The 12713-nt window shown below is 40.1% G+C and overlaps 1 protein-coding gene across 1 annotated transcript in view; it reads left to right on the plus strand.

Annotated features, from left to right (window-relative positions):
- FBLN1 (fibulin 1) overlaps positions 1-12713 on the plus strand; it is an 81772-nt gene that overhangs the window by 50702 nt on the left and 18357 nt on the right. Inside the window, exons 15-16 of the mRNA XM_059816722.1 lie at positions 6162-6304; positions 8291-8422. Coding sequence (XP_059672705.1) covers positions 6162-6304; positions 8291-8422 — 275 coding nt within the window. The remainder of the gene's footprint in view (positions 1-6161; positions 6305-8290; positions 8423-12713) is intronic.

The following is a 12713-nucleotide window of genomic DNA, read 5'->3' on the forward strand; positions in this document are numbered from 1 at the left end:
GACTCAGGTTGGCTCTCCTGGTAGCATCTCCACATCAGGAGAAAGGTGTGTCTTCAGAGCAAATAAACCTTAACACATAGGCAGTGTTGGAAATAAGTATTGCATTCCTCTGTATGCTGTCAGATAATGAACATACATAGCGCAGTATCTAGAATGCCTCTTCTCTCTCAGAATGACCAACTCCTTGTACATTTGTGGTTTTCAGAATACTTTGCTCGGTCTCAAAATCCAGCCAGACATCCCAAGTAGGACACAGTCAACCACTTGGGATCTCTTCCTTTATTTAATATATGTCATATGTCCAATCAACAAAAGCATAAAACTTGGGGGGTGGGAGGGAAAAGCCAGTGTTCTGCATAGGAAGAACTTAGCTGATCTAAATGCAAATAAACTCTCACCCATGCTGAGGTGCCAGACTCAATCCACCTGTGCATGCAAAGAAAGGGCAACACTTCTGAAAATGGCAACGCAACGCTTCTCCAAAAGCACCAACTACAGACGAGTTCATCCTTATTTAATAAATATCCATTTGCAATATGACTGAGGTGCCAGGCTGAAGAATGGATACAGTATGCAAGTCAACATATCTTTTCCCACCCCCACTGCCCTTGCTCTCCTATCAAGCTTGCTAATTGTACGCTAATCTTCCTCTTGTCTTGTGTTCTCACTTTTCTTGCAGTCGCTGTGAGCGCTTGCCTTGTAATGAAAATAAGGAGTGCCAGAGCCTGCCTCTGAGAATAACCTACTATCACCTCTCTTTTCCCACCAACATTCAAGTACCCACCGACATTTTCCGCATGGGCCCTTCCAATGCTGTCCCTGGGGATAAAATTCTGCTGTCCATCATCAGCGGGAACCAGGAGGGGTTTTTCACCACAAAAAAAGTGAACAACCACAGTGGCATTGTGGTCATGCAGCGGCAAATCACAGAGCCCAGAGACCTTCTTCTGACCATTCAAATGCAACTTACCCGCCATGGAACTGTCAACACCTTTATTGCCAAACTTTTTATCTTTGTCTCTGCACAGCTTTGATCCCTAACTTACAGGCATCATTGACTACTTTTTCTCTTCTAAGAGTAGCTTTTTTTCCCCATTTTTAATAAAGTTTTAGTTCATCTGTTGCATGCTGCACTTGCATTGTATTTGCTATCATCATTACAGTTCTCCACTTTCCCCTATCACTGAACGTCTCAATTTGGGGAGATTCTTATGTGTACTCTGCATCATTATAAAAAGCAGAAAGTGGTGTCCAAGAGCTTATTATCTGAATATACCAAGGACTGAAAACTCTAAATTTACTTCACACAGTAGTGGAGTTGGTCTCATCTAATGATACACAGCTGCATACGTTTAGGTCTAAATTTTCAAAACAAACAGGTACATAATTTGAGGTGTCTCAACTGAGACATCTTTAGAGAGTTTCATCATTTAGGGGGCAAATACTGTGCATTTTCTGAAAATCTATTAAAAGGGCATAACTTGGGTCCTTAGGACCTCACAGGTGCCCCAGCCCACAAGTCACTTTGAAAGTGTGGAGCCAGAGTCTCAAGCTGCGCTAGTTATCATTGCTCTGTTGTGGCCAGTGAGTTTGTGCTGATTTCCACCAGGTACAAATCCCAGTTGTAACTTTTAAGGATGGTACAAAAGAGAATCTTGTCTAAAGAACATTTATTTTAGAGATTTTTCATCTTCCTTTCTGTGGAATTTCCACTGAATTGAAAAACTGCTAGTGATGGGAAAACAGCAATGGACTCCTAGCAGCATTCAGCTAGTAGCAGAGAGCTCCTTTCTATTTCAGAGGCTGTATCCTGAGATGTGTCTACAGGAGCATTTGAAAAAGATATTTAATTGGTCTCATAACATTTTTGTCTCTCCAACTTCCATATCAAAGCTAATAAATTTTTAACTGTAAAGACTTTACCCACCACCATCACCACCAAAAAAACCCAACCAAACCCTAGCAGCCCTGAAAGATCAGCCAGAATTCCAATATCCAAATCTTTCTTCCTTTAATTCTACAACTTTCTTCCTTTGCTTCTGTGACATCACAAGCAATGTAGACAGTACAACTGGAATTTCTTCAGAATTCTTTTGTTTTGTGAGCTGGAAGAGGATTTATTTTACTCTTCAGTCCTTGAATTGATAAATATTAAAAGCTCAGCCCCAGAGGTTTGATCTAAAAATTAATGTTCTTTGACACCATCCTGGGCTCAGGTATCACTGCTGCCCAGTACATAGGCAGAATAGTCAGTCTCTAGATGAATGAGGAATAATCCATGTGAATGCATATATAAAAAAATACTCCACTATGGAAATACAGACAGCACAGGCAGGGTGCAAGGTTAGAAACTGGGAACCTTCTAATCCAAGATCACAAGTCTTAATCACCTGAACACAAGGAATTACTCTATTAGCTAAAAGGTGCGGGCTCTCAGGCTCATCATCAGCCAAGGACTAGATTGGGGCATGATCGCAGCACTCTGCCAGAGTATTACATGTTCCCTAAGGCAAAGTTTATCCCAGCTGGCTGACAGGAGTTCCAGTCTCACGAGGAATGCCAATGTTTAATAAGTCTGTTGACACATACTTATAAAGCTGCCAGAAGTTGCCAGTGGGGATAGAGTCCCAGCTTTAAATATTGAAAGCACAAGCCCGTGCTGCTTGAGCTAATGGGGTTTCTTACCGCCACAGAAGATGCTTGTGTATAAATGCCCTCTGGCTACCAGTTCATTATGAGGCCATAATTAAGTAGGATAAAGATTCAAAAATAAACTTCATTTTTTGCAAGCATTAATATATATTTGTTTGGCAGGAAAAGAAGGGAGTGTGAGAATTTGGCCCTCAGTATTGTAAAATGCTATCATATTAATTGCGTTCAGCCAGTAATTCAAGAATGCGGAGCTCAGATTCTCCTGTATTAGATGCTTTAATGCCGCAGCATAGCTGGAACTTTCAAGAACATGTATGTAATTATGTAGCGCCATTTATGTGCGTGGTTCTTTCCAAATGAAAATGAAGTCACAGCTCCTGGTCCAAAGAACTTACTAATTGAATCCAACAGAGAATATGAAAAGGAATGACAGCAGGACCCAAGAAGAAAGAAAAAAATTATGTTCAGGAAAGGATTATTTGCAAAATAATCCAAGCAACTGAGCTGTTTCTTAACTTTTTTATCTTTTAAATGAAAAAGGCCTGGAGGAGGTACCAGCTCCAAAGCTGCAGTTTTTTTTGGGGGGGAAGCTTGAAGGAAAGATTTGAATAAAGAAAGTTCTCAGCACTTAGGAAGAAACTTTTGTCAGTCACAGTCCCCACTATAGGAGGACATGAGCAGAAAAGAAAACGCCAGCTAATCAGAAGATGAAATGCAAAGATGATGTGTAAGGCTAAAAGAAAAAATATTTTGAGATCAGAGCACATCATTAATAGCAAATATCAGGATTTGAAATAGATGCTAGTTGCCAAAGAAATTTCTCCAGAAGATGTCTAAAGATGTGCTGTCGAACCAATGAGAGAACAAAGTGTTACCAACTGCACTTTGGATATACTGAAGCAATTAGCAGGGATATCAAAAGAAAGGAGATCAGAGAATGAATATTTAGGCAGGGGAAAATGAAAGTGCAAACTCAAGTTTAGCAGTGTGGACAGAGCATGCGAAAAAAAAAAAGGTTGTGGGATTTGTAAGAGGAGAGAGAAACGGTGCAAAGAAATAGAGCTGACAAACATTTATCTGTCGCATGTACGGTTACAAGCTGGATGGATCTAGAAATTAGTTTTAGTTAGGAACTAACACAAATCACTTGTGATCATTGTGATCCTCCATTTCTGTATGCAGGGTACCTAATTCATGTCAGAATGCTTTACTCCAGTGAATCAGAAGTGAGAATTATGAATGTAAGTCTTATTTAGGACTTAATCTTAAACAAATTCATGGCTTTATTGGATGAGAATTTCAGAAATGTTTGTATTCGCCAAATGTTGTTCCAGCTGAAGTTGAGAGTAAAGCTCCCTTTCCTTCCCAGGAAGGAGCCAAGGCAGACCAATACTGAACGCTTTGGACACTCCCGTCACAATGTTTTTGCATAGAAATTCTATTACAGCTATGAAAATTTAGGGTGGTGTGTGTATTGTGCCAGTACTTCATTAGTAATAACGTCCCAAAATGAGTTATGCAAGCTGCTGTTTATTGGTGTCCCTAAAACTTTTAGATGATGCTATAGTTATTATTTATGTGTTATATAACACAAAGAGAGAAACTTTTAAAGAACTTTTTCAGAATTCATAAATACGTTATTGGAAGTAAAACCAGTCTGACTTGGTTGTTGTGACCCCAGCTCAGCAGGATCCTGAGGAAAGGTGCAGTGTTTGTTTGTATGGCTATATAGATGTAAATGTCTACTGAACTCCTCCATACACAATAAGGAAAAAAAAAAAGGGCGAGAGGGAAACAAACATGAATGATGTACATTTTGTCTCAATTCTATTTGTTGCGTATTTTGAAATAGACTATTTTACGCTGGAACTAAACTATGTAATTTAACTGACCCTTATTTCACAGACGTGAGGGTCAGCTAGCTGGAAGTCCTTTCTTAATTTGGCAGCTGAGGTTTAAAATAAGGGGATGGAATCTGTTATTGTAGGTCAGACTATTATGTCCATATATCCAGAATTAATTTGTTCTAAAATGACCAGCATGAGGCATTTCAGCAGAAAGCCCTATTCTGTCCCCTGTGAGATGTCTAGGAAATGACGAAATTTTGCACTCAGAAAACGGTGGGAAGGAAAAGGTCTGTCCTGGCCTGTATCTCCTGGCCAGTCTCAAAACCTCAACTACAGAGTGAGAGTAGCAAGCCAGACTCAGCTGGTGTGAATTAACCCAGCTTCATTGCCTTCCCATGGACTATGCCAGTTCACATCTGTTGAAGCATGATTTCCTTAATGTTGATTCATGTTTTCTCTTTTATCTTTATTTTAGCTTCATACAATATCGGCATGTTTGGCTTTGTTTTCTTTGATGAGCAAATGTGGGTAGCATATAATAAAAAGTTACTGATGTATTTATTATTAATAGACCCATAAAGTCCCTTTGAACATCTGAAAAAAGGTGGCTTGTAGGTGTGGACTTGGGTAACACATTTTGAAAAGAGCAAGAACCATTTGTTTCTAGAGGTATCTGACGAACTAAAGCTTCCATTTTTGTTTCCCTTTCACTCAGTGAATTTTTCTTCCTTTTAATCTTTTAATTCCCCCCCTCTGACATTGCAGTCTTTTCTTTTTTCCACTTAGAAATATGAAGAAATGGGCAGGTCAAAGTTGAGATCATTTGTGGGGCTTAGTCACATTGTAAGTCCCAGCGTAGCCCTTTCATCTCTCATGAACACAGACCGGGTATTGTGTGAAGTTCTTGAACTGTAAGTGACTTTAAATTCACTCTAGTGGACAAGGGTGAGAAGAAGTCATTTAACTTTTAATAGACTTTCAAGGACGAATGAGCAGCTGGTTGAGATGGAATATGAAATGACCCTTACCATTTCCCCAAACTCAGAATTCAATCTTTGAGGTTTTAAATAATGTGGTTAACTTCTTTCCTCCCCCCAGTTTCCACTCCTCTCTGTTTTCTCAGTTTAGATGGAAAGGGGGTGGTGTGAAAAAAGGACTTAAGAGAGGCTTTTCTGGCTCTTGCTGCACTGAAAATCGTGAAAGAAAGTGCCCTTCAGATATTTCCTGCCAGACTTCGAGAATGGAAACAATTGTTTCTGCTCTATACGACTAATACCACATGGAGTACAAAAAGGCTTGTGCAAGTTTCTGTAGCTCCGCTGAAATTGGTGAGACCACGCCAGTGCACTGCAGCTGTGCATCTAGGCCTGGTCTGTTGGTCCTGTTTGTACGTGGAAAGTGACTTTACGTGGCATGTTATGCACTACAGTTCTATTTTTACACGCCTGGCTTGAAGAACTGGGTTTGAGCAGGTTTTGACTGCAACTTTTAGCCAAGCCAAATTTTTCAATGGTCCAGCAGTTCTGATGATCTGCGTTTGTCTAAGTTTTTGAGGTGAAGAATGAACACTTATATCAATTATAGTTTCCAGCTCCCCAGATTGCAAAACACAAAGTAATTCATTTTCAGGCTATATATGCATCTCTCTCTCATTTCTCTTAGTGTCAGACTTGAAAAGACAGATACTATCCGTTGCATTAAGTCTTGTCGACCAAATGATGTCAACTGTGTGTTGGATCCAGTCCACACAATTTCCCACACTGTCATTTCACTGCCCACGTTCAGAGAATTTACAAGACCTGAAGGTAAGTGGTTTGTTCCTTGTTTCATTTAATAGACTACAGCATATAAAACCTCCACCGGAAATCCTTGCCTAAAGCCAGACTAGCTACCGGTGCAGTAAAATGTTTGCACAGTTCCAAATTATAGTGTACTATTCATTTAATTAAAACCTTCAATATCCAGGAGTTTTAATTTTATAGGGCAAAGAAAGTCATTCTGAGCTCTAACTCATACAACTTCCCAGTCTAAGGAAATATTGAGTCTAAATTCCCATTTACCACATTTACTCGAATAATAGCTGTATGCCCCATGACTTTTTTCTTCCCTTTTTTGCAGATTTTGCCAGAGGAAGTAGGTGCTCATTATATTTCTCTCATCTGTTTATGGTCCATTGTTCGCTATTGACGGGTGGCTTGTTCAAAGAATATAGCCTTTACCTACATGCAAGCATTAATCACAAAATACATTATATTGAATATACTATCTAGTACTGTGATTTGCTGATTTTTGACCTATGAAAAAAATCCGTGTTGTTTTTTAAGATATAGAATAAAGGAAGGGAAATTCCAAGGTCTGGGCAGAAAGCTTTTAAGCTAAGATTTTCAAAAGCGTCCGAGTGGCTGGCCAGTCATCCAAAGAGAGTTTTCCAGCCCCAGATGCTGCACTGTCATGGGCACTCGTGTATTTCTTTGGTTCCTTCGGCTGCTGCAGTCCCTGCGAGTGTTTAAGTCCTGCAGTTTCATAAGGATCACACTCACTTTGCTTAGTTCACATATAAACTTCAAGATCAAGAGCCAATTTGTGCTCCTTGGCATTTGTATTTATTTTCTGGCAGCTTTACTGGGGATTGCCTGCACATCCATAGGTGGGATGACAGCCTTCAGCTCTGCTTCTCTGTAGGATGAGCCACTCAGCAACTTACTGTGTGGCACAGACACAGAGAGGGAAGAAGGGGACAGAGGAAGATTATTTTGGAGGGTTTTTTAAAGATCTTAAGTCCTGATTTCTGATGCGCCCAGACTCTCAGCCTTGCTGCCTCAGAAAATTGTCCTAAATGAAAACCAAAGCTGATCCTTCATTTCTGTACCAGGCAACAGGATTAGGGCAAGAGATGTCCCAATCCTTGTTCATTTAGGAACAATTTAACCACCAATAACTTAGATGCATAGAGCTGCTGTAGATTGCGTCAGGCCTGTTTCAGGCCTTGGCTGGCCCTACTTCACAGGGAACGGAGGAATGCCCCATAGCCACTTCTACTCCCATACACACCCCTTCAGCTTCACCAGGTGTACTGGCAGCAGAGCTAAGGATTTGGCCCAGGATGCTTCCCAAACCGTTCCCTCATTAGTCCATCCTCATGATTTAATAAAAAGAGATGAGACCTCGCAATCTGGAGTACTACCGAAGCTCAGAAGACGTTCCTAAACTGTAATTCAGCGCGTGGCCTTGGGTGAATTCTTACAGCCCCATGGTTTAGTTTCATCATCTGTAGAGTGAGGATAATAATGAGAATAATACTACTTACCTCCCTCACAAGAGGCTTGAAAAATAGTCTCACTTTTTTTTTTTAAACCTAAACCCCTCCCTCAGTACTCAAAAGGACTGTGTAATTTGTAATGGCAATACTTTGTGTAACTGCCTAAGGGAATCAGAGTTCAGGGGTTTACCTGGTTGGTGCCCCTCCACTGCCCACCCTGTGGATCCTCAGTGTGGTCCTCTAGGTACCTGCTGGAAGTCCAACTGGTTTCCAAGAGTGGTCTTTCTGGACTCTCAAAGTAATAGTGTTTTGGCTTCAGGGCTTCTTGGATGGTGCAGGAGGAGAAAACAAATCTGTCCAAATCCTCCCTTCCCCCAGATGTTCTTTCTTTTGTTTTAAAGGACAAACGGGGGGTGGGGGGTTGTCCTCCACCAGCTTTGAGGACAAGTCATTTTGGATCAAATTCTGTCAGGTTCTTCAGTGGTGTTTTCAAATACTTCTCAGTACATTCTGTGATACTTGTTCTTTGCAGAGATTATTTTTCTTCGTGCCATCACACCTACATATCCAGCCAACCAGGCAGATATCATATTTGACATAACAGAAGGAAATTTAAGAGATTCCTTTGATATCATCAAGCGTTACATGGACGGTATGACAGTGGGTGAGTAGAGTGTTTTCTGTTTACTTTCTTCTCTCAATAATATTGTAGAACCAGGTCGAAGAAATTAGCTCAAGTAATTCCCCCCTTGATTTTCAGGCCTGTATTGATTTGGTATTCTCCAGTCCAATATGTGTGATTTGAACTAATATCACAGACAACTTTTCGTCCAAAATACCAGAGGCCTAAACTTTAATTTGAGAAGTATTTTAAGTTTTTTCAGAACTGGCTCTAATTACAAATGCAAATGGCTTAGCTTTAAAATGATGAGGTTTGCCCATTATAATCAAACCAAATATAAAATATGTAGTATGTCAGCAAAGAGACTGTAAATTTAATTAACTGTTCTTTCTTGTTTAAACAGCATTGCACCAATTTTTGGGTAATAATCACATTTTTAAGGCAGGACTGAATTTACTGAAACTGTTGCCTGTTTTAATATTTAATGACAGGCTGGTTCAGTTTTAAACAAATACCTCTGTTGAGGGTAAAAGGGATCTGTCAAATGCTGCGGTTTAGAAGTAACAGCAGAGTGGAACATACATACACATTTGATTTACAGTCTCGACTTGGCAGGGAGGAGACGTGGCAGGAGGTCTACCTGTGTACATGGGTCATGCGCTAGACCCGCATCTCCTCACAGAGCAGGGAGGGGCTGCACCACAACCTGGGGTTGTACTTTCCGGTAGGTTTCTTTCAGAGCAGGGCCCTTTTGGGGGATATAATGCCTACTGTATCCAGTAGGTAATGTGTATAGTCTATCTAGTCTATACACAGACGTGCAAACAGCTATGTATTTCCAGTGTATACTGTAGCTTGGCTCTCACGCTGGGACCCAACATACCCAGGAGTAGTTGGCAAATTATGTGAAGGTTGCAGAGGGGGAGCAGGTCCCAACTGATGTGCTGCTCTGCCCAATGTGAGTTGCTAGTCCAGTGGCAGGGCAATATGCTGTGATTCTCATGCTTAGAGAATGAATATGCCAGGTATTAAAAAGCAGTACTTGATTGCTCTTTATTAATGTTTATTTATGAAAATAAAGGACCACTGTTCCTAGTGAACATTTGTGTTTCAGTATGTGAATGTGCAGATTCTGCTCAGGTTTATACATGTGCTTCTGGGCTTTCTAGCAGGACTTGTCTGGATGAAAAGAAAAATCGCTGTTGTGCTTCCTTCATACTGATGATTTGGGAAAAAGTCATATTTAGCATGATCTGAAGGTGGCACTGTTGCATTTCAGAAGCATGATAGTACAGCATCAGCGGTGTGATGTTTTATGAACTGTAGATAAAAATCGTAAGTCATTAGGTTTATATTTCTGTCTTTATCAAACAGAAGTATACATGTGAATGCTGAGAAAGAGGGAGAGTCTGTTAAAGCAGGATGATAAGATTACAGATTTCAGGTATTGGGTTGATTCTTTAGGAGAGTATAAATGTTATCAGATCCCACAGTAGTTACAGAAGTTTGCTTTTCGTGCTGTGTTCTTCTTTCTGTCTGAAATAAGAAAGAAGGATGTGTTTAGAAATTTGACTGGCCAAGGTATTCGCCTGAGGGAAGCATTTCCATTTTGAATAACAGGACTGCGTGTCAATGGTATTTTCCTTGGTAAACTGGATATCTGCCTCACAACGTTAGGAGGGAAAGGATATTCTTATACACCAGGTTGAGAGGCTATGATATATGCCTAAGTACATTCCCAGCTCTGCAAAAGAATTGGGCAACTCTTTCTTCACCTCAGTTCCCCCATGTGCAACATGGAGATGATAAAACATGCCTACTACTGTCTTAATTAATTCTTGTATGTAAGAGTCTTAATTAATTCCTCTATGTAAAAGTACTTTGAGATTAATGGATGGAAGCTGCAAAGTAAACTGCCTGCAGCAGAATTGGAAAAGGAAAAACAAAACAAAACCCCAGCTGATATTACCTGGAGGGGCAGAGGTTCAGGACAGCATATTGTATGTGTGAAATTAGGATTGCAAATAATTCTGCCAGCAGCGGTTCTGCTGCTCTCATCGTAATATTGTTTTTCTTGTTATTAACAATCAGAATGTTAGGTGTTCCCATAAAAGTGCTGGGAAGTTTTCAAGACAAATAAATAAGATGAGATCCTAGTCCACAGGGGTTCACAAATTGAGTCCCTCTTGTAAAGAAAGGGGAAGGGTTTGTATAATGATGGAAAAAGACAAAGGGCATAGACGATACCAGAAAGACTTACTGGTTATCAGAAAGATTTATTGGTTATCCCATTAAGTTATAGGAACATAAGAACTGTGGGGATGTAACATAGGGACTCTAGCAGAGCAAATGCCCAACTAGCTCAGTAACCAGTGTCCAACATAAGGGCCAGTAACAGACAGGAATACAGGAATCTTTCTCCAAATACAATGTTCCAACTTCCTGCAATCATCAGTTTATACGCTTCTCGGAAAGCACACCTGGACCATCATGCTTGATGACCACTGATGGACATAAGCCTCTTGAATCTGTGTAGCCTATTTTTTAATCTTTTTTTGCTGCCTGTATTTGCTCTGATAATAAATCATAGATGCATCGGTAAAAGGAATAATAAGCATTTTTCATTCTGTTGTAATATTTCAGGAGAAATGACCAGAGTATCAAAGCTATTTTATGTGCTAATGGAACTTAGATCACCAAATATCTTTTCTGTACAAGACAAATTTTCTCCACAAGAGAAAAGATAGAAAACCTCTACAGGAGGGGTTTTTTTTTAAAGAAAAGACATGGACTAGCTCAGAGAGAGATGAAGTGCATTAAGAGCATATGGAAAAAAGCAGGAAAATAGTTACTAGTGTTACTGAAAGAGCTGAGTGTAATAAACCTTGGCTTGATGTCACAGCAGAGGAAACCAATGAAGGGATTGAAAGAAAGGAGGGAGCACTGGGAAAAGAGAGGGAGAAAGGACAGGTCAATGAAGATGCTCTTGCAGGAAGTCCTTCATTAGTAAAACAGTTTTTTGCTAGATTGTCACAAACAAGAATAGGGATGATGCCTTAAGAAGGACCTGCATCTAAACTGTGTTTGTCTGAATGGAAAGGAACAAGATGCTCTCAAAAGTGTAACACTGAAAAAAAGTTAAAAGGTACAGGTTTCTTTTGGTAAAGGTTTAGAGAGTGGCAGGAGCTGTTAGAGACGGAGTTACAGAAGAACAGTGAGGACTTCAACACTGACAGAGAATCGTGGTCATCAGTTTTAGCCATTATCCTGAGACATCAAGGAGAAGATGTTAGTGAAGCTGAGAAATATATAGGATTGGATGGAGAGTGGCTGATCAAGCTGGTTTGTGATTTGTTGATAGAGAGATAGCAGCTGAGGTCATAGGAGGAGACGAGAGTGTGTAGGAGCAGGTTGTGAGGAAGGAAAAAGAAGAAACTAGAAACAGAGGAAAGAGCTGCCCCAGGGAATGTTAGCAAAAGAAAGAACATGGTCTCCCAAAGGAGATGTAGGAGGAGCAGCCACAAAAGTAAGAGAGGAAAGAGGCAAGGACAGTATCGCAAAATCAAGGAAAGAAAATATATCAAATGGGAATCAATGATCAGCAGTATCAGACATGGAGGAGCCAAAAGAAGTAAGAACAGGGTCCAAAACTAGCTATGCTGACGTACAGAAAGTGTCTTCCAGTGGAAAAGGAACAAAAGCCAGCCTGCTGGAGTGGCAGCGCGTAGACTTCATGCAAGCTGAAGAAAAAGAATTGTGTAAAAGGTTGCCTCCAGTGTTTCTACCCTATTATATTAAAAAGAGATGTGAAACCCCATTCTTTCCTGGTTCAAGAAGTGCTGTAGACTCTCTGTTGCCTGGTGTGGTTACAGGCCAAGGTAGCACTGAATCCAAAAGATACTGTTAACAACACACATCACTTATTAGCATGGGTGGGAGAAAAACAGAAGTGAAGATCTATCCAGGTTTTTTTTTAAAGCTTTTATAGACTTTTCACTGCATTCCTCCTTTAACCAGCTGTCAGTGAAAAATGAAGAATGCATTTTCAACCTGTACAAAAATGTCCTATCAATGCCTAAGGTATTATCAGATACTATAAAACATTTTCCCCCTCAGCTATGCATTCATTTCCTTAGGTGACTGTAATACCACCTTGTAGTCTGGTAAACTTCAGGAAGATTTTAAAATTTCATAATGTAGCTAAAACTAGCTTTGATAGGCTGAAATCTTCCATATTGCATTTGATACTAACCTAAGCGTATATTCTTGCCTATTAAGCAGAATTCTTATTCTTATCAAAAGCATCCAGAGCCAATACAATTATAAAATTTCA

Source organism: Gavia stellata, chromosome 4 (assembly GCF_030936135.1).
Source record: "Gavia stellata isolate bGavSte3 chromosome 4, bGavSte3.hap2, whole genome shotgun sequence".
Classification (NCBI taxonomy): domain Eukaryota; kingdom Metazoa; phylum Chordata; class Aves; order Gaviiformes; family Gaviidae; genus Gavia; species Gavia stellata.